The sequence below is a fragment of the Phascolarctos cinereus genome, unplaced genomic scaffold, assembly GCF_003287225.1.
Source record: "Phascolarctos cinereus isolate Bilbo 61053 unplaced genomic scaffold, phaCin_HiC Scaffold_5;HRSCAF=322, whole genome shotgun sequence".
Lineage (NCBI taxonomy): Eukaryota > Metazoa > Chordata > Mammalia > Diprotodontia > Phascolarctidae > Phascolarctos > Phascolarctos cinereus.
Genome location: NW_027555958.1, coordinates 18,769,331 through 18,795,676, shown reverse-complemented (window position 1 = coordinate 18,795,676; position 26,346 = coordinate 18,769,331). Strand labels below are relative to the sequence as shown.

The 26,346-nt window shown below is 47.1% G+C and overlaps 1 protein-coding gene across 1 annotated transcript in view; it reads right to left on the bottom strand.

Moving 5' to 3' along the window:
* The window catches only part of CUX1 (cut like homeobox 1), a 395,035-nt gene that overhangs the window by 68,104 nt on the left and 300,585 nt on the right, over positions 1–26,346 (bottom strand). The window contains 3 exon segments of the mRNA XM_021005648.2: positions 7,249–7,437; positions 13,214–13,318; positions 22,596–22,644. Coding sequence (XP_020861307.1) covers positions 7,249–7,437; positions 13,214–13,318; positions 22,596–22,644 — 343 coding nt within the window.

Genomic DNA, 26,346 nt, shown 5'->3' with positions numbered 1-26,346 from the left:
TCCCAATCTTCTTGGAAAGTGCTGTTATTATCCCCATTTTACAGATGAAGAAATAGAGGCAGACAGAGGCTAAGGGACTTGCGTAGGGTCAGAGAGCTAATGTGTGCTTTTGAGGCCAGGGCTGTGATCAAGGGAGACTGGAAATTGGCTTTCAGGAGAATCTGAATCCCTCCTTGGAAATCTCTGACGACTTAACTCATCTAAGCCTAAGAAATGCCAGATGGCACTTTGTTGAGGCGGGCAGAGGCTTGGGGGGCTCCCATTCAGGGGAAGTCGGCCCCTTCGAGTCTGTCTCTGATCTTCGTAGACCCGTCCAGCACCTTTCTCATTTTGCCAATTAACTCGCAAAGCAGACCTCCCTGGAGACCCCCTTCGGCCAGGAAGGGACACGTCCACATGGCATCACGTCTTTATAGACAGTTCTCTCACCGATGGGAAGCAGCAGAAGGGCAAGGGGGGGCGGGGGCGCCCAAGGCCTGTGAGAGGTGCAGGGCACAGACCGCGGAGGGCCTCATCCCGTGACACCACGTCACGATCACAAGAGGCGCTCGTGCTCTGGAAGCCAAGGCTCCTGGAACCAAAGAGCCAGGGCGGGAAGGAAGGCACGGTCCCACGTGCTTTACAAATGTCCTCTCCTGAGAGGTGCCTTTGTGGTCACCGGAGGGTCAGTGATGTGGGGCCCAGATCTAGAGGGAGACGGGGTCCAGATGGGAGGAGTCGGGGTGAGGGGTCACAGTCAGAGGCAGGAAAGGCCAGCTCCAAGGCCCTCCACACCCACGGTAGTGGCAGAAGACGCCTTCACTCTTTGTTCAGACGGATGTCGGAGGGTCTGCTCCATGGAGGAATAACGGAAGCAGTGAGGCACAGAGAGTGCTGGCTTTGGAGTCAGGAAGACTTGGGTTCGGATGCTGCTTCAGACTCATCCTGGCTGTGCCACCTGGACAAATCCCTGGCAGGTGGCAGAAGATGATTCCTCACTGGGATCCCCCCAGACCATTGAAATCACAGGATCCATCTAAAGGGGCATCATGAGGAGGAGTAAAAGGCAGGCCGAGCCTTCAAGAAGCAGGATTTTGTTTGAGAGGCAAAGATGAGACGAAGGGGATGGCATGTTAGGTAGAAGACACAGCAGAGGCAAAGGTACTGAGGTAGGAAAGCAAAGGAACGCTTTGCCCCATTATTTGGTTGTGTCCCCAGAGAGGCTGGTTACAGATGACCACTGAACAACTGCTCAAAGGGCGAGTCAGTATGAAGTGACGTATGGCCCTGAGGAGAGCTCCCACGGTCAGCCCCAGCCTTCCCACGGAATTGATGAGTAGCTCCTCCCAGGAGAGGTGAGTGGCCAACAACTACTCTTGAAAAAGACTGCTACATGCCTTTTAAAAATGGGTTTTATCTTCAACAAGTCCCTAAGAACGTTGCTAAACTCTAGCAGACAGGAATCTATGGATTTCTGCTCATACTAAGTCATAAAAAAGGGCCAGGGGCTGGACATGGGGTTTTACTGGTTTAGGGATGTCCTCCTCCCCGGGTGCAGGGCACCGACAAGTTCAGAGAGTCAGCCAGCCAGGGTCACACCAGCCAGGAGCGGTCAGATTCCAACCTCGAATCACAGGTCAGCTCTGCTCACATCGTGCTGCCCTCTCTTGGACTCACAGGATCACAGAGGCTATCAAATCTCACACCATCATTTTATAGTTAAGGAAACTGAGGCTCAAGGAAATAAAAGGATTCAACCCAGGCAGGATTCAAACTCAGGTCTCCTTGATGCCCAAAACAGTGCTAACCTGTTGCCTCATAAAACATGGAGTTTCAGGGCAGCTAGGTGGCGCAGTGGATAGAGCACCGGCCCTGAAGTCAGGAGGACCTGAGTTCAAATCCGGCCTCAGATCAAACACTTGACACTTACTAGCTGTGTGACCCTGGGCAAGTCACTTAACCCCAACTGACTTAAAAAAAAAAGTTTTGTAGCCTGACTCTGGTGAAATTGTACAAACACAAAGGAGGCAACAGAAAAGCCAGCTATGGGACCCCAATTACCAGGAAGAGGAGAAGCGTGTGTCAAGAATGGGAGAACGACAGGCCAAGAAGGCCCCCTGCTTGACAGACCCTGGCCTTCTGAACAATGGTGCAAACAGGAAGGGGGGACCCTCGCTGAGGAGGCGCTTCACATGCGGGCCCTGAGCTGCCGGGTCCCCCGTGGCTCTTTCTGGCCTCTGTCGGTGATGAGAGGGCTACATGCTAACCTGGAAGGAAAAATAATCAGAAAAGGGGGAAGGGGAGGAGAGGGCAGGAAATGAAGAGAAAGCAAGTGAAAGCTAATAACGGTGCATCGCACCTGCTCAAGGTAAACTCCCTGGGCAGACATCAGCTAATGAACAGCTCTGTTCCCTAAAGGGTGCCATGAGTCACTTATTTGGAAATTATACTTTCCTAAAGAAGGAGTGTTTTACATAATGACTGAGGCCCCAGATTGGCCCACAAGGGCCTCCTTGACGTAGAAGGAGCTCAGAGTTGACGGGACTGATGGAATCACCTCAATTTTACCAAACTGTTCATAAGGCTGGGACCTGCCTGTTGATGAAAAGGCAGACCAAGGGGCCAAATGCCTTCTGGGCTGAGTCTTCTCTTCCCGGGACTTCTGATGGACATAGTGTGAAGAGTGAGCTCGCTTAAAGCCTGTAGAATGGAACTCAGGAGCACTGAATCCTAGGTCTGCAGCCGCAAGGCGGCTTAGACATCATCCCGAGGCTCAGGAAGGGAAGTGACTCGCCCAAGGTCACACAGGTACTAAGTCGGCTTCTTTCCACTACACAACTTCTCAGGAATAAGCATATCATATAAAATGAGGGACACCTTTGTCCAGTTGTTCACGTGTCATCGCCCCCATTGGACTGTAAGCTCCTTGAGGGCAGGAAGTGGCTTCCACCATTTTTTTGTATCTTCAGAGCTTGGCACTGTGCCTGGCACGTAGCAGGTGCTTAATAAATGCTTGCTGGCTGGAGGACATGATACCATATACTGAAAACAGACCCTCTCCATGGCTGTTCAGCCCATTTCATTGGACACAAATACAGAGACGGCCTCAGGATAGAATGTTCCTGTGCTCGGCTCCTTCTCAGACAAGGTGTCACTCATCTCCAAGGTTGTTTCAAAGTATGACAAATGGTGCAGAAGAGGCACCAATATTCAGTGTGGGGAGAGACCATTCACAGTGTCTGATGATGCAGAATGGAAGGAAAGGAAGAGGAGACCGCTCACCACAAGGACACTGCCCTTCAAAGACTGACACAGGATGAGATTTCAAGCTAGAGGCCAGAGGAGCCTCCCCACCCCATTCTGCAGACAGGGAAACTGAGGCTCAGAGAAGGTGAGCAACTTGTCCAGGGTCCTACAATTAGTGAGTGGAATTTGAACCCAGGTCCTCCTGACTCCCATCTCTTACACCATACTACCCTCCTCACACCAACAAAAGCAGATGTGCCCAGGCCCAATCTTTAATCCTTACTGCACACCAGGTTGTCATGAAGGAATGACAATGTCCAATGAAGTCCATCAAAGCAGTCTGAGAACCTTAAAATGCTAAAGAAAGGCGAGTTATTATTATTAATTATGATAATATCAAAGTAAATGAAATTAAAATCGGTTTGCTAAAATAAGTACAACGATGAAACAATAAATAGTGAAGAAATGAGCCAAAAGCCAAAGCAATGAGTCCAAGAGTAATACGTCTGAAAAATGAGGGTCCTACACATCAGAGCTGATCTGGGCGCTCGCTTTCCCCAACTGGCGACTGTGACAAAAGAGAAGAGCCTTTGTCTCGAAGGCTGCTGTCAAAGGCGTTCAACGAAAATGCTCTGGGTTCCAGGTGTGGGACAGTCAGGACAACCTCACACTTCATAGCAGTTCACACCAAATGAAGCTGGTGTCCCCCAGAATGGAAGAAGACATCCAAAAGAAATGAACAAAGACCGATGATTCCGGCTGCCCTCGTCCCCTCTCTCCCGCCTCCTTGCTGGCCTCCCTCCTTTCCGCCCTGCTGCTAGAGTCGCCTTCCCAAAGCTGGCTGCTCAATGCCGCCTGCAGATAAAACAGGACAGGCCTCCAGCCTCTGGCTCTGACCGGCCTCTCCACAATGGATCCCTCTGCCTCCAGCCTCTCCCCGCCCCCCTTAGCTCTCCTGCCTTCCCTCACGATCAGCTCCTGCTTTCCCTTCTTATGGTTTGTTGTCTCCCCGTCACACGGTAAGCTCCTTGAGGGCAGAGACCACCTTTCTGCCTCTTTTTGTATCCACAGTGCTTGGAACACAGTAGGTGCTGAACGTTTATCGACTGATTCCATGTGTTCTCGTTTCCAGCCCAGCTGGCTCTTCTAATCAGGCTCACCATCTGCTGCCTCTGGGCCTCGGCTTGGCCTGTCCCTCATGCCCGAGTGCCTTCTTCCTCTTAGGATCCTTGGCTCCTTTCAGGGCTTAGCTCATGTGCCCTCTCCTACAGGCAGCCTTTCCTCACCCCCGATGACCTCACGCTATATTTATTTTGGTGCAGCTGTAGCCCTTTCACTGGAGTGGAAGCTCCTTGAAGACTAGGGCTTCATTTTTGTCTTTAAATTCCCCGTTGTCCAGCACAGAGTTTGGTACATGTTTCTGACTCTTTATGAAGCTTGGTGGTGGATTGTGTGAACCTTGATCTATCCCTAATGAACAAAGCCACCCAAAGCCAATCAGAGAGGTCTCATTCATAAAAAATCACATCCTCTCTTAGCCTGGATCAGAGTTAAGAATACAAATTGTACACACTGGGGACAAAAAACCTTCAAAAGGTAGCTTATTCAATTAACCCCACTCCTCTGGGGTAAGAGAGTTGGGTGCATTCATTTAGTGAAGACTAATACGCTTTGTGCTTGGGTTTGCTGGCAGGCCCATCTCAAGTCCTGGCGACAAGGGGTTAAGATAATTAAAATGAGAGAAGTCTTGTTACTAGAGGACATGTTTTGATTATTGGATCAGATGAAGATAAGGGAGCAATAATTTTGGAAGGAACAGTGTGGGATTGTTTCATTAACCACACAGTATTAAAGAATTCCCCCAAGATATGGTGAAAGAACATCACTTTTTTGTGAAGGCAAACATTAAAATCCTAACTGATTGGGGAACAATTGCTCTATAATAAAAACGTAAGGGCTAGATTGCCCCCGCCCCCCGGGCATCCCCGGGGCATCCCACATAACGTTCCAGAGCTGGGCCCTGTCATGGAAACAAGGCAGGAAAGGCACACTACATAATCACAGCGTAATTCTGAGGGTCAACAATGGCCACGACATGAGAAAATTAGATAGAATCTGGAAATCAACCACGATGAAGGGCAAGCGTCAAGGGCGCTCCCTGGGCAAGTGGATGGGAGTGAGGGAATGAGAAGCCGAGCTCTGGCCGGGAGTGGGGGTCTGCTGGTTCAATAAGCTGGGGAGGGAGAGGTCTCCCGAGCTCATTCTCCCTTGTGCCTCAGCCCCCACTGCATCCTCCCTCCTCCCACCCACCCCCAGGGCCGGGACTCCTCCACAGCTTTCCAACCAGCCTTCCCGAGGGCTGCCGAAAGAATCTTCCTGAAACACAAATCTGACCAAGGGAATCCCAGGTCGAGAAACTCCTGGGGCCTTGGGAACAAACACAAAGGCCTCAGCTTGGCATTTAAGGCCTTTGCCATTCAGCTTCCTTCGCACACTCCGTGTGCCGAGCCGACCCATCTACCGCTGCCCCTTGAGCAGGACCTCCGCCTCCGTCTATGCCTTTGCCCGGGCTGTCACCCGTGCCTGGAGCACCCTCCCTCCTCACTGCTGAATGTGAGCAGCATTTCCTGATCCCCTAAGTGGCCGATGCCCCGTCCCTCCTCAAACTGCTGCAGAAGCGCTTTGAGGTCAGGGCCTCTTGGTCATTTTGCAAACACTGTGTCATAAAAAAGGTGTGTCTGACTGTGTCTCATGGAACTCATCATCAAGCTGTGAACCCAAGACAAACCCAGAGCATTCTGGGGGCTGACTGGCAGGGCTTCCACGAGGACAGCAGCACGGCCAACTGGGTTCTGGGGAGTACCAGGGGTTCACAGGCCGACATGGGATGTCACACACCGCGCTATCGCAATATTACACGGAGCTGTCTAGGAGGAAGGGTCAGTGCTGGTGGGCCACTCAGGACAGGACCTCTCATCTCCCAATGCCCTGATGCCCCTGTTGCCTCCCTGCCCCCCAGCACCTCTTGCTTCTCTTTGTACACTTTCCCAACCACGCCCTAAAAGCCCAGGAAGAAGGTAATGTGCCCACTCTGGTTCCTTATGGTAAAACAACATAACAGAGGGTATTGGCAAAAAGAGATTTATACCCATGCCAGACCATGTTTTTCAGGCAGAGAGGCAGATCACAAACATTGAATAGCCTACCAAGAAGGAAAAACCCTACAAGCGAACCAGGTTCATCCCCTCCTGGACCATGATGCACTGCTTTGGGACTGGCTAGTTTGCAGAAGGTCCAGGCCAGCCATGCTCCCTTCTCAATGGAATGTCCTCTTACCAAAAATAAATGGCCTCACGAAAGGAACTCACCCCTCTCCCAACACACCCACACCCACACCCACACCCACACACGCCCCTCTCCAAGTTTTCACAAGCGTGTTTGAGAAATCCATCGATTTTGCCGACAAGAACCTTCCGGGAAGGGGTAACCAAGACACCTCTGAATGACAGATGCCCTTGCTCCTTCCTTTGTAGTTTTCAATCTGTTCATCTTCTCAGAGGCATGCTGAAGCTGAAGCTCCAACAGAGACAAATGAAGCACAGTCCACACATGAGACTTTAAAATTGGAGTGAAATTTAACTAGTGTCTTTCCAGATATGGGGAGTTAAGTTGGAGCCTTTCGACAGTCTCCTAGTAAAGTTCATTTGGGCCCTTAACAAACATGATTTGGGGTTTTCTTTGTTTTTTTTCCCCCGACCTTCAGTGAAGCTACAACCAGGACCCCAAGAGTACTTTTTAAGATCATCCATCAAGTTGATGGGGAAGCCAGAAAGTCTTCCAATAGCTAGTTCTATCAATTTACCACTAACCTCTCCCAAATGGGTCTAAGCTGCGCGGTCTCGGCCTACACTGTTTGGAAGTGGCCCCATTCATTTGCCACTAGTCCAGCCTGATGAATCCCTCAGAATCCCTGGTTTTGCTAAGGGACGAGTACATGCTGCTGGGTGCGTGAGGGGCCCTTACTTTGAGTGTGCTGTTCTTGGCACTCAGCTGCTGCTCAAGCTGGGATATCTGGCTGGCCGAGTTCTCTCGGAGCTTTGTCAGGCTGGCCTGGAGTCGCTGAACGTCTTCTACAAGCTGGGCGATCTCCCGCTCCTTGGCGGCCAGTTCAACTTCCAAGCTGGAACGAGTCAGTACCTCTATCGCCTGCTCCTAGGAAGAATAAAGCAGATGAGGAAAGTGCAATAACTCTAGTCAAGGGATTGGGTTAACTAAGAAGGAGAATCAATCCTTGGTCTCGCGGGGGGGGGGGAACCACTAGATAGAAGAGCCACCATATTACCATAGAAGAGATCACGTTGAGGGATCTAGAGATGGGCAGAAACAGACTCAGCATTTTACTGACTAAATACTTCAGGCTGGAAGAGATCTGAGCTATTATTCAATACAATGGAACCTCCTTGTGAGTGGGGACCATTTCATTCTCTGTAGCCCCAGTGGGCTAGTTAATGGATCCTTGAGGCCAGGGACAATCTTTTTGCCTTTCTTTGTGTCCCCAGCACTTAGCACAAGGCCTGGCATGGAGTAGGCACTTAATAGATCTACTCAATGATTGATCTAGTCCATTTTCCTCATTTTCCGGGTGAGAACAATGGCTTGGGGGAGGTGACTTGCCTGATGTCATGCAGGAAGTCTAGGGTCCAGTGTTTCAGCAGGCCTAGCTGCCTCAGTCACATCAGAATGCAATCCAAGGCCCTTTCAAAGAGGTCAAAATGACTCCTCCTGATCCATTTCTAAATGAACTATTTGTAAGCTAATGAAGCTTACACAGTTGCACATAATCAGAGCCAAAATTTGCTAAAAGATCAGAGGTTCCTGCATGGGGCAAACTCAGGGTGCTTCTCATATGAAGAGACACAGTAATTTTTTTTTAGAGCCAGATAAATTGACATTTAAAAAATGAACACCATCACCATTACCAAATCATCTGAAAAGTAGCTGTAGAAAATATTCAAAGAATAGTAACTGGTCAGGAGGCGGTAATGCCTGTCACTAGAGTGTGGAAACGGCAGTGTGGAGGCTGGCTTACTCAGTCCCAAAAGTTCACCTCTGGGAGTTAACCTTCTCTGCAGAAATAGCCAGTAGGAAGAGAGAATACTGCCTTCAACAAGTCAGTTTCACTTTGGGATGGAAAAGGAGGGAGGCAGGCAGGAAATGTCATACGTTAATTAGGTTGCCATCATGTTTTTAGCTTGGTAGTGGGTGGTAGTTGACCAGTGTTTCCCTTGAGAAATTCAGGATTTTTCCTCTTAGATTTTCAAAAGTTGTATCTGAGGCTACCTCTGCTATATATACTTATTTACTTGCATTTGTATAATACAGTGCAACCTGTTTCCTCTAAGGTTCTAAAGGATAAAAAATGGCCAAGGGATTTTTAACTGACACCTCTCTTTCTTGGTTGACTTTCTCTTGGGTGAGGAGCACTGCTGAAATACTGTTTATACACTTGCCCAGAGTCAAAGTATTCAGCTGCTACCCAGAAAACTGAATGCCGATCAAATAAAAATGATTTGTTGAGTGTCCACTATATACTTAGCACTGCTCTGGGCATCATGAGGGCTGGAGAAATATAAGCTGTTGTCACTGCCTTCAACGGAATTAAAGTCTTCTTACAGACACAAATCTAACTTAAGTGAAGTAATTATGCAACCATTAGGCAATATATTAACAATTAAAGGATAAACTGTGTGATATTAACTAAGGGAGGCAGAATCTCAGAAAAGGCAGAGAAAAGGGTGGGCAGGAATAGTCAGAGAAAGGTTAATTTAAGAGTTGGGAGCCTACTTGGGATGGAAAATGCTGTCCACATCCAAAGAAAGAACTATGGAAGTCGAATCGCTATCACTTATTTTTACCTTCTGTTGAGTTTTGTTTCCTTTTTCTGATGGTTCCTCCTATTGGTTTTGATTTTTACTTACAACTTCACTAATGTGAAAATATGTTTAATGGGTATGTAAATGTAAAGCCTAAGTCAGATTGTGCGCCGTCTTGGGCAGGGTGGGGGGGAGAAAAAGGGAGAAAAATTTTCAACTCAAAAGCATATGGGAAAAAAAAAAAAGAAATAAATGTTGAAAATATGGCCTAAAAAAAAAGAGTTGGGAGCCTAAACTAGGCCTTGGAAAATGGGGAATATTTAGAAACCAACAATTTAGGCAGGAGGAACTGCAGAAGCAAAGGTACAAATAAGTGAGGAATGAATCAAGGACAGTGTGTTTGCTGGCCTGAGCGGAAGAGAGCAGAGAGGCTGGAGCACAGTAGGGGCAGAATGGCAGGGAGGTGAATAAACCTACTGAAACAAAACGCTGAGAATAGTGAGGGAAGAGTGGATAAAAGCACAGATGGAGACTCTGATTATTACCAGTTCTTAGAGAAAGGGAACTGATGGAAAACAGCTGCTAGAGAGGCCAAGGGCTCAGAAATAACCGGAGAGGGCAAACCAATGCCTTGCGTGCATTAGGCACTTAGTCAATGTCCACTGCCTCACAGAACTACCAAGAGCAGCGGAGGAAAACACGGCCAGCAGCGATTCAGTGAGAAACGCGCAGCGCATCCAGACAGCACTCAGTGATGAAACTGAGGAGATGGGAACAGAGATGGGGACTGGGACGGACAGCAGCCAGCGGGGCCACATACCCGGGCCACTAATGCCTTGGCTCCCAACATGCGAGAACAGGCATGGAAACACCATTTACAAAGATAAAAGTGGAAGGAGCGATTGGACCCAACTCACCACAGTAATCCCTGACTGGCTCTGTAGGCAGCTAAGTGAAAAAGTCCCCAGGGACTAAAGAGTAGAGCATGGAAAGAACCACAGGTGGCAGTAGTGACCCCCAAAGTGACTGACAGGGCATGCACACTTTCTCATCTTTAGGATATCCCTAGGAGAATGGCCTCTGTCTGCCTCCGGTGTGCGTTCTGGATGAAAATATGAGGAGGGCACGGGCAGGCTCTCCGACATGTCAGCCTCTATACAGATGGCCACATCTCCAGGCACGTCAGAGAATGCTCTATTGATATACTATCCTCGGCTCCTTCTCCTATTCAAGAGATGTGAGATGCTAACGGGTTATTAAAAATCAAAGGAAAACCTAATTTTAAAATAAGTCTAGGATAGAGTCAGATGAGTCAAGTAATTGAAAGTAAATGCTGAGGATCAAACTTTTATTTTTATCACTGAGAGAAAGAAAACCATTGAAACCATCCAAGAAAGTAAGCCTCAATTCAAGTCTTCCCTCTTTGTTTAATGTCAGACCAGCTTCTGCTCCTCTATTTAACCCTTTGCTCTTCACCTCCCTATCATGAATCCCATCCAATCACCAATCTACCAACAAGCATTTATTAAGCATTTACTGTGTACCTTCCACTGAGTGGGACAGCATCAATGCTATCAATTACCAAGTGCTTTCTATGGCTAAAACACTGGAGATATGAGGAGAAAAGCAAGATAATTCCAGTTCTCTGGCTCTCTCCTCCCTTGGAAACAGTCCCTGCCCTCAAGGTACTTCAATTCTAGGAGGGAAGAGGAAAGGGAGCTCTTCTGTTTGTCCCTTCCCACCCTGGGCCTGGAACCCAGGAGGGGCTCAGTGAACATCTGTCAAGAGGATGAAAGGAATAATCATCACAGCACTGGACGTCACACAAAATCTGGGATAGCTGGGCTCCTTTGGGTTTAGAGACAGCGGTAGGCCGGCAAGAGCACAAGACCTGAGTTCTAGTCCCCTCACCAGTCATACATATGATTCTGGGCCTCCACTTCCCCATTCCTTTCAGTGCCACAGGGTCAAATTTCAGTGAAAATCATGCCCCAGGAGGATATCAAAGACACTTTTCTAGGTATGATGTAACCACAAAGATATCTTGTTCCATAACGTAGTCCACATCTTAACACGGTGACGTTTCAACGTCTAGGATACAGGCTGTCGTGATGATGGAGTACGGCAATGATGACTCGAAGAACAGCAGGAACAGCGGCTGCCGCTGCCAGATGGGCAAATGATAACAGCCCCGTGAAGCAGGGGCAGGGATCAGCCTCATTTTCCACACAGAAGAACAGGGGAGTTAAAAGGGCCTTGCCCTAGATGACCCAGCCAGCGGATGGCTACCTAGCTACACGACTGTACTTAAGTCTCTTGACCTGCCTCACTCTCAGTTTCCTTTTCTGTAAAATGGGTATAAACTGGAGGCAGCTAGGTGGTGCAGTGGATGGAGCACTGGCCCTGGAGTCAAGAGGACCTGAGTTCAAATCTGACCTCAGACACATACCACTTACTAGCTGTGTGACCCTGGGCAAGTCACTTAACCCCACTGCCCAAAAACAAACAAAAAAAAAACCCTGAGGCTATAAAATGGGTATAAACTTATAGTGTTGCTGAGGGTATCAAATGAGATAGCATAAAGTCCTTTGTAAACCTTAAAAAATTATACACATTCCAGCTATTACTATGTTCATTATTATTATTATTATTGTTAATTTTATAGTTATAAAATCTCCATAGTTAATATTATTAATTTCCATTATAATTATTATCATTATTAAATAAGATATGAAGTCTATTTTTCACAGGATCACTGACCTAGGGCTGGCAGGGACCTCAAAAACCATTTGGTCTGACCCCCCCCACCCCTTATTTTGTACACAAGGAAACTGAGGCCTAGAGAGGTCATACAGTTTGTACTGGGTCACACAGCTAGCAAGCACCTGAGCTGGGATTGGAACTCAGATCTTTTGGATTCTACATTTAGCCTTTTACCCATTAGGCCAACTCCAATGCGTCCCAATCTAATCGTATAATTTTAGAGCTGGGAGAGACTTCAAAGAACTTTTCATTCAAGACATACATGCTACAGAATAGGAAACCAAGGCATAGTAGGCTGAAGGTCTCGTCCAAGGATGCAGACCTAAGCCCTGAGCTTGTGACTTTCCCACTGTATGGCCTCACTCAATCTTGACCTTTTGTCTGATTTTATTTGTTTTAGTGTGGAAGACAACGTCCTTATTTCTTTTCTTTCTTTCTTCCTTTTTTCTGTGAGGGTGGGTGGTTTGGGAGAAAGCGAATTAGCCAAAATTAAGACCCTAAAAGTGTGAAGGTCCACACAAACTCACACATTTGTGAAACCAAACCTTCTCAAGTCAACTTGGTCAAGACCCAAATGAATCAGATTTCAAGGTAAGAGCTATTTTAGAAATATTTAGAAATCAATCCTAGAAAAATCAGGAAATTGACAAATGGATTAAGTGGAAGGTCAAAGATTTAGATTCCGCTTCTGAAGAAGCTGTATATGTCAGCCTCAGCTCAAACCACTAGAGAAAATAAGGGAAGGTTGTTATTTATTATCTCTGGTCTGCCTAGCAAACTAGGAACTATTTCTCAGTGGGGACGGGCACATTCAATGTGAGAAAACAAAGATGACCAAATTTTGCTTGTTTGCTTAAAAACATCCCACCCTAACAGCTACAGAAGATGGCAGCCCTCTTACAGCTATCACAAGGCCTCAGCACCATGGCCTCCATCTTATGGACTTGCTGAAACAAATATTACTATCTCATTAACAGATGCCAGATCTAAAGGCTGATTTCTGTGTTTGTTTTTCTTTTATACTTTCCATAACCAAGATATTATCTTATATTTCTACTACCTCTCTGGACTGTGCAGATAAATGTTTGTCTGCTCAACGAATTTCTTTCCTTTGGGTGTGACCTTCTAACTCAATAAGCAGCCCCCTGTAATGTAAACTGGTTAAAGTCATGTTCCCTGAAAATATAATTTGGTTCTCAGTTTAAAATATCGATTCCAAAATAAGAATCGGGAGGGGAAAGATGTCACCCCACCCCACTCCTCCTCGGCCCAGCCACAAATACAAATTGCAGACATCGAATCGCATGAATGTCGGAAACCTGTAAGAGCCAGTAAATATTCTATTCTCTCACCACATCGGGCGCCTTCTGGATCTGCGTGGCGAGCTGGAGAGATTTGTTAGCTGACGAGAGTTGTTCCCTTAAGGTCTCTGCCTCTCTCTGAGCCACCTCTGCCCTCTGAAGGAAATGAAAAGGGGTGGAAAGAGAAAGTACGTTCAGTTTAACAACTGACAATTATTACAGGAACATTCATCAGTTCATGCCTGACTGACTATAATTGATTTTCCTAAACACTCAACCTAATAAATGCTAGAAAAAAAAACATAGAATGTGATGGATTTTTATTTTAAACAGTACAAGGAAGAAATAATTGAGCGATTATGACAGTAATTTAACGCTAGGAGCAAGGAATCCCCTGCTGATACTAATGCTGCGGCCCACTGAATTTCCCAGACTGAATAAATACAAGTGGAAATGGAGTCTTTTGATTCAATTTCTTTCTCTTCTCATAGACCAAGAAGATTTTATTGCAGGCTTACTCTTGGGAGTAATTCTCATGGGTAAACAGTGAATTACAGACACTCTGGCCATTCTCCCCCGAAAAACACGCACAATGTCGGTGCTGTTTGTCTTCTGAAAGTATTTCCATTAACGCGAAGAGCGTAAATGCGGCTCCTCCTGTGAGAGCAAGGGTTTGCTCGGCATGGTTAACCCTTAGCCTCACACCGACTCCCAACATTGCACAGCTAGAAACAGGCAAGTCCTGCGCCAGCTTAAAAAGTGAAGGGGGGTGGGGAGGAGGAAGGGAAGAAACATGGACACTAGGGAGAGGCAAGGGGGGGAAGGAGGAGAGATATTCCGAGAAAAGGCAGGAAGGAGAGACAACAAGAGATTCTGCATTCCCCACGCAACCAAGAATTCATTTTTGAGGTCCACAAAGGAAGAACGGACCCAGAGAGATCATAACAGCAAAGCACTTCTGCCGATCACAAGAGGGCAGAGTACCATCTGGCTACTCTAATTTCCTAGTCTAATAATTTAGCAAACTCCCCTTCACTCATCCCCCAATTACTGAGTTTTTAGGCCTCTATTTTTCAACGGCTACTGAAAGAGCACTGAGCATCATTTGGAGCATAACCCTGTCCATAGCCTCACTGAGAATATTCCTTCCTAGACGAGGTTTATTTAGACTCGCTTTCAGCTACTAGAAAATATGCACAAGGAAGAAGTATGCTTAAACTCACTAGGATATTTATTATTTTTTCTTCATCTGTATAAAAACATTTAGCCAATAATTTTAAGTACCCAAGGAAAAACAGAACAAAAAAGTTGGTATGCCATGATACTTTCTGTTGAATCCAGTGTTGTATAAGTAATGGGTTTTGCAGCCTTAAGCAATTTTGCTGATGGCTTCCATTCAGAGCAGCATTGTTTTGAGATTCTATTCACTCTGCATGCAAACAAACCACAGAGGATATTTCTAATAGATGTTACATCTGCATATACTGTATGTTGTCAGCTGCCCTTCCTTCGCGCATATTTTCCCTAGCTGATTTCACACATCTGTTGTAATCTTGTGAATCATATTAAACACAATTTCACAGTACGCCTTGCCACGGAGAAGGCTAAACAGACACTGGAGAGGATGGCTTAAGGTGGAAAGTGGGGTTCTGACGAAGCCCCCACAAAGAAAGGCTAGTAAGCAGCACACCTGGGAAGGTGGAATTCTCTCTCATTGATGTCAATTCCTAAATTATTAACCCTGCAAACTCTTTTATTTATCATGAAACATTATTCCAAGTTTCTTTCTGATTCAGCATTCAAAATGATTTTGATAATCACTTCATCACTCAGAAAATTTTCCCCTTCTGATTTAGCTAAATCCTTTGGAGCAAAATCCCTACCAGGCTGCCATGAAAATATGAGTATTTTGACATTAGTTCTTTTGTTGGCTGTGAAAATACTATCCTGCCTAGAAAAGAAGCCATCATGGAACCAACCAAGAGGTTATAACCATGGCACTGACCTTTCCTTCCAAAAAGAAAAAAAGCTGGTGCTGGATTTCTTTAGAGCAGTAACAACATGGCTACCATGTTGGATTCATGAAGGGCTGCCTCTGCAATGAGCAAAGGATGATCATCAATTTTATGCTCCTCCTCTCCAAGGCGGTTCTTCTTTGGCAGCCATATCTTTTTATCACATTTGATTGGACTCGGTTAATTCAGCGTAACTTGCTTCAAGACTTCCTCAACTTTCTGATGTCAAAGTTCAACAATGACATTGTATTTGTCTAGAATGGCAGAACGACAATCCAGCTAAACTCCTTTCAACTCTGGGATGATTTTAGATTTTGGAACCCTGGAAAAGAGGTAGCTTGGATCTTGTTGGACAGACACTGTAGGTGTCTTTACTTAAAAATTAATATTTTTTATTATGAAGTTAACAACCTCAACAAAAATTAAGTAAAAGAAATAACCCACTCTCAATATAATCACAGAATTAGAAATATTTACAATAAAAACAGACTTTAATGAGCCACTACTACTACTACTACTAATAACGTATCAATTGTATGTTCCTTTCTGGTAGTTCTCCGTCCTTCTGCTCATGGTGTAACTTCTTGTTACTACTGTACTTACACAACCATTACGTATCTATGCTATTTTTCCTCTTCAGTTCTACCATTTGCATTATTCCATATTCCTTCCTCTTTATGAATCTGTAATTTCAATGGCATAATAACATTACAATATATGGATATGCCCTGATCTTTCAGCCACTTCTTAACTGTTGGATGTATGGGGTTGCCTCGCCTCTTTTCACCAGTACAAATAAATAGATGATGAATCGTTTTTTATAGAGACAGGATAAATGTTAGGAAAAAACCAACTAATCCTTTGGTTAGAATCGCCATAGTGGGGCATGGGTCAAACAGTATGGGAAACCCTTGCTTTTGAGATGTTGAGTGACTTGCCCAGGGTCTCATAGTCAATAACATAGTCAAACAATAATTTGAACTCGGGTCTTCCTGAATCCAGGTCCAGTGCTCTAGTCTCTTTGGATATGGCTCTTTGGTTACTCAGCGGTTCTACCTCCTTGGTCTAGAACCCTCCTTGCGTTGACTTATTCACCATCCACGGCCACACCTGCCATACTTTGCTTTACAGTGTTGTCTTTGCTCCACTTAGCTTTCAGCGAAGGCTTGATATCCTCTCTGCTATTTTCAGGTGTATCTTGAAACACAGTTATCAAAATATTAACGAACTGGGTTCATGGATCCGAGGAGAGCTCTCCACCATGATGTTCTGCTGTTGTGGCAGCCACTGATTTCTTTGAGGAGGAATCAGGGCAGGCACCTAAGGAGACTGGTGTAGGTTGAGTGGAAGTGGCCCCAGTGACTCTCATTAAATGACCTAGTGGCTGATCTGGTGAGGTGGATGGACTTTACACACTGGAAGTTCCTCACACAGATGCACTGTCCTCTCCCCAAAACTGTCAGCTCTTAATAGCAATCACTCTCCTGGGAAGAGAGAGGTCCGTGAGCCATGCTAGCTTCGCCACTCATCCTGGGAGAGCAGGTGGTTCCCCACAGTCACAGATAAGTCACTACTGCTCTGTCACCATCCCCTTTCCCTATCTAGTGCCTGACCACCTCTTCAAACAGCCAACTTTCCAAGCCAAAACACCCAGCCCTGGCCACTGCTACTCCACATGTGTCCATTAGAATGGACATCCATTAGAGTGTAAGTTCCTCCAGGGCAAAAGCCTTTCTTTGCTTTTTGTTTTGTATCCAGCTAGAAGGGGCAGTGGACAGAGCTCCAGGCCCGAGTACAAAATCGGCCTCAGACACATTCTAGCTGTGTGATCCTGGATAAGTCACATCACCTCTGTGTGCCTCAATTTCCCCATCTGTAAAATGGGGAAGATAGCACCTCCCTTCCAGGGTTGTAGGGAGGATCAAATGAAATAATCGTCGTGAAGTACTCAGCACGGTGCCTGGCACATGGCAGGTGCCACACACGCACACTCTCTCCCACTCCCTTCTGCTGCCTTAGGCTAAGAAGTTTTCCGTTCATTCATCCCCCTAAAAATATGTGTTTAGTCCTCAGCCACAGTGCACTGTCAAGGTCCTGCTCACTGTACATGGAACGCCCTCTACCAATATAGATGGGGACCTGCTATGTCCGGATAACCTTCGGGATGTGCCTGGACCCTTCAAGGGAAGTGATCTGCCCACAGTCACTGGGCCTGTCTCAGAGGCAGGCACTGAAAGTCTTCTGGACTTTGGGCTGGCTCCCAAGCCGCTACAGCCTGCTGCCTCCGTGTTACCCATAAGCAGAACAATGGGACAGAAAGCTGCCCGAGAAGGGGGCAGCCAGGAGGTGCTGAGCATGGGACACTGGGCCTTGGCTCCAATGTTCCCTTCCACAGGCTCCCCACCAGGAGGTGTGTCTGGAGGCCCCTTGGCCTGCTTCGCTCAGCTTCACTCGCTTTGAAATAAAGTCTCCACGCTGATCTCTGGAGGGAATCCTGATCTCCAGCACGCTGCAAAATTGAACAAGCTTATTCACCTGCCTTCCTCCTGACCCCTCTCGGTGGCTCTGGTCCCGCTTGGCCCACTCCTCTGAGGGCTGGTGATGCCGTCTGCGTTGGGGGGGGGGTGGAGACAACGCAAAGCAAGCTAACAGAGTCCAAGTGCTCAGAGCTCAGCACCCCAAGCAGAAGCCAACACCAACCTCAAATATTAGTGAGCTTCTTGAGTCCCAAGGCAGGACTTGATATGATTTTAAAGCACAAAGTTGTTTTTTCTTATTTATCACACTGACTTGAAAGTCCAGAATCTTTATTGCTCCCAATTACAATAGCGGGTATTAAAGCAAGAACTCTCTGGTTTAACAAACAGGTGTAAATGAGACGCACACTTAACTGATGCTGCTGACAAGTCCTCTGTTATTCCACAATGGAAGCAGTACCATGACGGTGATAGAATGCAGCTACGGCTCTCAAAAGGACATTCTGACTATGCATCTCATGCAAAAATGACGCGATATGCCAATGATCTATTAAATTGCTCCTTCTGGGGTTTCTTCGGATGGAGGAAACAATCTAAGTGCACGGACAGCACGTGCTGCGTGGGCTGGCTGACTGCTCTCTCTCGATATCGCCCCCTCCGTCACACACACTCCTGTCGTCTGGGGTCTCCTGGGGGACCAAAGGCTCAGCAGAAAAGGCAGCTTGTGCCACATCAGCTTCAGAATAGGGGAAATGGCCCAAAGCTTCACTGCAGTGGCGATGGATTGCCTTGAACGGCCTCCCAGTTGTACTTCTATCATGTCTCTACAATCCCCCAGGACTTCTCCCCCTCAATTATTCTTTCAACTAGTCAGGACTTTTGTCTGTCTTATAAATTCCTCTCTCAAGTCTTCACATGACGAGCAATGTCATTTTAGATCAACCAGCATGTTCCCTGACATCACCTGTGAACTCCCCGTCTGGTGCCATCTTCTGGGAAGGCCGCAGGTGACTTCAGATAGCTCAGTTACCTTTCAGAACACGCTTGGGGCCAAAGAGTGGCACGGTGCCCAGGGTGGTGGCCTCACTGTATATAAAATGGTCAAGGCAACGCCAGCTTATTCAGTAGAGTCATCAAAATAGTCTGGAAAGCTGGTCTGGTGTTACAAAATCACATGTCATTTGACTATAATTCAACTGGCAGAACTCCTGCCTACAAAACAAATGGGCTCCTTTTTCAAACATTTAATTTAATTCACCAAATATCTATCCTGGCCTATGTGTCCAGAGCAGTGGTTGGGGTTGGGAATACGAAGAAAAAACTACCCTAGTTTCTTGCCCTCCAGACGCTTCTGTTCTCTATGCAGGGTCCTTCCCCTCCTTTGGAGCATGGGCAACCTGGTGAAGTTTATGGGTCTCTGCTCAGAATAAGGGTTAAATGCACAAAATACGGAGATTACAAAGGAAACCCAGTCTATTGCAATGGTTATCAAAACAGCAGAACACAAGTTCACAGAGCCCAGGTTAGGAGTCCCTGGCCCAACGGAGCCGCGTGGTTCCAAAGGCACAGCCTACGGTCCGGTAAAAAGGACCAGGCACCACGTGAAGGAAGAGGTCCTGTAAATTAGGCGGCTGCTTCATTCTGGCTGTGCATCTCCAGCCCTGTGCACCATGCCTGGCACCCAGCAGGTGGCTCCTGATGGATACATGCTTTTGGGAAACCCAGGACAACCATGATTTCAGAGCAGTCAACCTATGCATCAAGGGTGTAGATCTGTGATTAAGAAGACCTAGGTTACCATATAATTATTTAACAGTGGAATTAAGGCCTAATATGACCATTCTTGAAAGAAAGAGAAACATACCAAGACTTTTCTCCTACCATATCTAAATAGCCAAAGCCTTGAAAATCATTACTGGTGGTAAATAAATGAATGAATGAGCAATCATTCAGTCCTTTCTCGGTGCCAGGTACCGGGGCTTCTAGACAGCCAAAATTTTAGCGACAAAGTCCTCCTGACCTATTTCTCCTCCTTCTCCCCAATAAACAAAAGTCAGGCAAATAATGACTATTAGAATAATTGAATTCCATTGAATTTCTTTTTTTCTTGGCCCCCATTGTCATAAAGGGTACACTCTATGCGCTGAGTGCGTAGGCTACTGGGGGAGTTGGATACCTTATGCCATGTACACACGGCAGGCGAGGTCCCACGGAGGGGCCACAGCACGGAGCAGTGATTTGGGAGCTAAAGGATGGATTTTAACATCACCAGGTTCAGCACAAGTCCAGGCAAACCATTTACCCTCCCTCTGATGGAGGCCACCCAGCTGTAAAACTGGGTGGAGAGAAGCCACAGCCCATGCTGTACTGGAACTGAGCTTTCACGGGCAAACATACTCATTACAGCCTTGGGTTCCTCTTCCCTCAAAAAGAGCAAAAGAAAGAGTCGGTGCCAATTTTCGTTTTTAAACAGCTGCATTAGCTGCAGAGGCAAAGCCCAGCTTGGGTGGAGGTCTTCAAGAGAAACTTGTAAGGGTTTTGATACTTGGTTTGGGGACATGAGGGTTGTCATTTGGCCCTGGAGGGGCAGAAACTAGGACCAGCTGCTAGAAGATATAGGGAGGTGAAGTTCACCCCATGGAGAGGAGGCCTCCCTACTGGAGAGCCAATGACAAAAGGGAACGGAGGTGTCAGGAGTTAGCAGGTATCCAAGCAGAGGCTGGAGGACCATCGGTCAGGCCTGGGCTACCCAACGCTCATTATTTAAGCAGGGTCAGATTATTTCTGAGACTTGATCCCCTGTTAGCAAGAGGATATAAAGCCTGTGGCGGGGGTGGGGGTGGGGTCCATGAACTTGTTTTTAAAAAAATATTTTGTCAACTGTATGTCAACATAATTGGCTTGCTTTGTAATCCTACGTATTTAATTTTACACATTTAAAACCATGATTCTAGAAGTCGCTCTTAGGCTTTACCAGATGGCCCATGATGCAAATGAAGGAAGAATCTCTACCTTAGAGTGTTTGTGATAAAACTATAATTCTCTGGGACTTTAGGGAAAATTTTAAAAAGATTTTAGGCAAAAATCTTTTTAAAAATTATGATACTTTTCTTTCTTCTTAATCAAAGGATATGGACTATAATTTAACCTCTTTCTGACGAATCAGTCATTCATATGAATATTTAATAGTCAACAATCATGCTATATACTGTATCTTTATCATATAAATAACACACATAAAATGCACAATGCACATATAAATATTTATACACATGTAACATGTATGTGTGTACACACATGCGTGTATATACACACATGTAAATAACAAAGCATGCCTCAGTCCCCACTGATATGCAGGCTGTGTGTCCCTGGGCCAACTGTCCCCTTGCCAATGTGTTTTCTAAGTTCATTTTTCTGCTTTTCATAATTCTTTAATCACACAGGATCAGACTGAGAACTGGAAGAAAGCTGAGGTCACTAAGTCCAGCTCTCATTTTACAGAGGAGGAAATGGAGGCCCAGAGAGGTTTGGCCTTGGGTATAGCCACGCAGCTTCTAGGCATCTGAGGCAGGATTCGCACCCAGGTCCATACATCTCTCTACTGCCCCATGTGGCTGTTCCCACTCTCTCCTCGCTGGCAGCCAGGCTGACAGCTGTCACCCTTCATTGCTCTCCTGCAACAAGGCAGCTTTACTGCCTTTACCCTAATCTATTTTGACCTGTTAACACTGTACACAGAGTCCATAAGCATTAAGGGAGGTTCTTGGAGGGCTGTCTTTCCCTTCTTTGTTTTCTCTGGGCACTCCCAATCCTTATCTGTCAGGGCCTACCTGTCTCCCGGATGACCTGCTGGACTCCGGGACAAGATCCTCATTCAGATCCTACCTCAGACCGTTAGCTCTGCGACCCTGGGGAAGTCACTTAATCTCTGCCTACCTCAGTTCTCCCATCCGTAAAATGGGGGTAACAGAAGCCCCTACCTCGGAAGGTCCCTGGGAGGCTCAAATGAAAGAATGTGGGTAAAGTTCTGCGCATGCCTCAAAGTGCCTCATAAATGTAAATTCTATTGTCGTCACGAATGCACGGGGCATCTCCATGTGGAGAATAAAAGCTTTCTGGGGGCAGGGACTAGTTCATTTGTCTCTGTATTCCCAATCCCTAGTGTGGTGTCTGGCACATGGGGAACACTTATGAATGTTGGCTGAGGATAGCGCTTTACTTATTTACACACACACACACACACACACACACGGGCTCTCTCGTAGGCCCAGGGCCAACCACAGCTCTTAACTAATGTTGGTTCCTAAAAACTATAGGTTAAATTCCATGAACTTGACTTAGTGACGTGGCTCAGACACCCTTTGCGCTTTCTTCCTAATTCTCGGCCGTGCTCCAGACAGCTGAGGTCCACTTCAGGGACAGGTGAGCAGATAGAGGTTGGGTGAACTGCCTATAGGTGGTCATTACTTGTGGAGTATTTCACAGCTGAGCAGAGCATGAGGGGGCCCAGCCAGCCCACAAACAAGCATCCTCCACCCAATCACAAAGTGTCAAATTTCTCATTCGCTACCAGGACGCAACACTGAATAGTGTGTGGGCTGCGACTCTAGCTCTGGATTATGAGGGAGAGAACATTCAACAAAGAGAAGAAGCCTCTTTGTAGGTAAGATTCACTCCTGGAGGCCAGCGTTGCTGGGAGCAGACAAAGGACTCTGTTGGGGGAAGAAAAATTTCCAGGATTTTTCTTGTATTTTTATACTGAGAACATCAAAAGGCATGTCAAGGGTCTAACAGGGCTGCTGGACACAGAGGAGCCTAGAACGACTGCCCCTTCACCTTGGAGTGAGAGAAACGCCCCCAAGGTGCCACCAGGCCCCCCTCCCCTGCTGCCCAAAAGGGAGGCCCTGAGCTCATACCCCTCAAACCCATTAAGAGTCTTACCTGATTTGCTCTTTCAAGGTCGGTCATGATCATTTCAATTTCGTCGGCCCTAGGGAGAAGCGAGAGGGGGAAGCACTTTAGTGAGCAGTAAGGCAAGGCCTGGTCAGTGCCCAAGCTCCGGGGCCGGCAGCCACAGCCAAGAGCCTGGATTCTCCGAGTTTGCAGCCAGAGTCAAAACCGGCGAGTGAAACCTTCACCAGAGCTGCGGTGATGGGGTAGGTGATGGGGGCTGCGAACTGTGCCTCTGCGGGGACTTCCCCCATCTGCACCGTAAGCACCCCGGAACAAGGGCTCTCCCCTGTCTTAGCTGTGGGCCATCGCTCTCAGATTCCCTTTTATTTTTAAAGTATCCTGTTAACAACACTTTAGGGCAGGTATATAACATGATGGGCACAGAGACCCCCAGTAAGGGAGAGGGAGAGAGGACGGGAGGGGGGCAGGCAGAGGGAGACAGACAGCAGCCACTGCCCAGTTAAAGTGAGTGAAGCATGCCTGACACACAAAGGAACTGGTGGGGCACCCTAATTTTGGTTCACTGGGAGGAAACGACTCTGGATCTGGGGAGAACCATGGAAAAGGGCTTCCTCAGTCCTCCGAAACCTTGACCTCATTGGACATCCTAGGTGACAGCCCCTGCTGGGAAGGTCCCTAGGGGTTTGAGTAGGCAGGTGAAGGAAGTGAAGGCATTTTGTGCCCCTGCCTGTGGACAGAAACAAAGAAACCAGGGGGCATCACATGGTGGAGACAGTCTAGTCATTGCGTGGCTGGGCCTGCCAGTCTCTCTGATGGGAGCAGGAGGGCTGATCCAGGGTAGGCCCCCACCCCCCTGTGAGGACAGTCCAATTAAGGAAAGAGGATGCAGAGGAGAGGTACGAGGCGTCAGAGCAACACAGAGGAAGAAGTGCCTGCACTGCCTGAGCACAGGGGGTGGAGGAACCAGAAGCGGAGTCCTGATGTTGGCCTTCCTGCAGGAACAGCCCCAATTTCTGGCCCAGGGCTGCATCTGGTGTTGGGGCCTGGTTTCAAATCCTAGCCCTACCCCTTCCTATCAGGGTGGTCTGGTACTGAAAATCTCTAGGACTCAGTTTCCTCATCTGCAAAATGAGAATTATAGCTGTACTATTCCCACCTCACAGGGAGGGCATGAGAAGATGCTGGAAAAGCTGCTGACCATCTTGAGATCAAAGGCTCCCAGGCTCAGATGTAGCAGAGAGCTCGCAGGGTTGTCAGGCCCAACTGCTTCATTTCTCAGACAAGGAAGCCAAAGCCCAGGGAGAAGGGCTTTTCTCATGTGCCCTGTCTTCCCAGTCCAATGCTCTTCAATCAGAGACCCAGGCCTTCCGTCTACGTGAGGCCCCGCCTGGACCTCTCATTGGCCACTGTGTATGGGTCTTGTGTATACTCTATTGGAGGGTCTCCAAAGTCTTAGGGAAGTGTGAGCCTGAATAAGCTTTAGGAACTGCAAGGAACCTTCCTTCCTATTTGTCTCTGTATCCCAGGCCCCTATTCTAGCACAATGCTTGGCACTCATCCATCCATCCACCCAACACCCACCCACCCACCCATCCATCCATTCATCTATCTATCTATCTATCTATCTATCTATCTATCTATCTATCTATCTATCTATGTATGTATCTATCTATCTATGTATGTATCTATCTATCTATCTATCTATCTATCTATCTATCTATCTATCTATCTATCTATCCATCCATCCATCCATCCATCCATCCATCCATCCATTCACCCATTCAGTGATGGGGCTCTGCTTTGGGGTGAAAATTTCTCACCTATGAAATAACAGAGCAAGGACCACCAGAGCTAAATTGTGGAATTCAGAGTTTCAGTGTAACAGGTCTTCCAAGAAGGGAGAATTCAGTGTGAGCCAATACATTTAGGGAAGGCTTCATGGAGGAGGTTGGCCTTGGGCTGGACAATGAAGCTTGGAGCCCCAGGATCCCACAATTAGACCATACTTTCTAGATTCCTTACAGAGTCTCCACTTCCACAAAGCAGGTGGAGCTGAATTGGGGAGGACCTTGAGTGCCAATCTAAATAGTTTAGTCTACAGAAAGTGGGCTCCTCTAGGGCACGGGTCATTTAATTATTGTTCTGTATCTTCAGATGGGTGTGTGCACCAGCACAATGTCTGATACACAGCTGGCACATAAGAAATGCTTGTTGATAACTGATTCCTGTGCTAAGCTCCTCAGACCCTTAGGGTCAGAACCACACAGCCCATTACTTGGCTGTCTTTTGTCTCACATAATTATCTTATCTCCTCTATGCCCAAGGCTGGTCTTTCTAAGAAGATTCTACTGCTGGGAAGGCAGGAATAGCGTCCCGGTTTCTATGTTACCCTCCTCTCCATAGCATCTAGCACTGAATCTGTGTGCTCGGTAAGTAACTGCTGACTTGTTGTTAAGTAAGCAATCTCAGAGAAGCTCAAATATAATGGAAACTGTTTCAGGGATCCGTCAATCAGTAAAATGGGTATTATCGCAAGGAAAGGTTAAAAAGTTGGAAGATACAAACTTCTGATGGAAACTGATCTGAAGAACGTCAGTGTCGAGATAGGGACAGAGGCTTCCCTCTCTGCAAGGATCTCTTTTTCTAAGGAAGCCCTGGAGGGGCTGCAATCTGCATTGGTGGAGAAAACAGCCACACTCCTGGGATGCCTGATGTGATAAAGTAACGCTGTGTCTGGGGAACAGAAAATGTCAAGGCTGGCAAAGCCAACAAACATCACCTCCTGTGAACCTCACAACAACCCTGGGAGGCAGGTGCTACTGTTACCCCCATTTTATAGGTGAGGAAACTGAGGCAGGCAGGGGGTTAAGTGACTTGTCCAAGGCCACACAGTTGGTAGGCGTCTGTGGCTGGATTTGAACTCCAGCCTTCCTGACTCTAGTCCCAGCACTCTGTGAACTATGGGGCCCCCCAGCAGCCTCAGAAACAAGATGAATGTGTCTGATAGCACATCTGTTCTCCAGCCTTTCACAACTGTACATAATTGGGAAAGAACTGTGCTCTGATTGTCCCTAACCAATCACCTCTGCTGCCCGTTGCAGGACACACTGGACAGAGCACTGCATCTGGCAGCAGGAAGGCCTGAGTTTAAATCTAGACTCAGACACTCACTCACTATGTGATCCTGGGCAGATCACTTAACCTCTGCCTGCCTCAGTTTCTTCAACTGTCAAATGGGGATAAGAGCACTACTTCCCAGGGTTATTGTGAGGCTCAAATGAGATCTGTAAAAGGCTTAGTACAGTGCCTGGCACATGCCTGACCCTCCTTCCCCTTCTTTCTCCCTCCCTCCCTCCCTCCCTTCCTCCCTCCCTCCCTCCGTCTGGATGCTTCTCAGGCCCTTTTGACTCCAGGCAGCCTTATCACACCACTAACGTGAATGGGAGAATCTATTCCTTGTGATCAGGCGTACACCTCATTAGACGTGCTTTGAAATCAAATACTGCTTTTAGGCTGGGCTGTAGAGGCTGTGCCAACTTGCAAAAACGCCTGGTGAAATGAAGCTATTTTGGGGACGATTTCCTAACTCCATGGTGTCTCTTGGTCAGATAAGCAGCAGAACGTTGGAACGATCACCCTGAACACTGACAATGAGAGTGGAAGTTGGGGAGGGAAGGTGGGGGCCCTCAAATGACTCACCGCATGACAGTGCCATCACAAAATTAAACTTTCAAGCTCATGAAGTAAAGCCACATTGCCACAGAAAAGCTATTCTCAT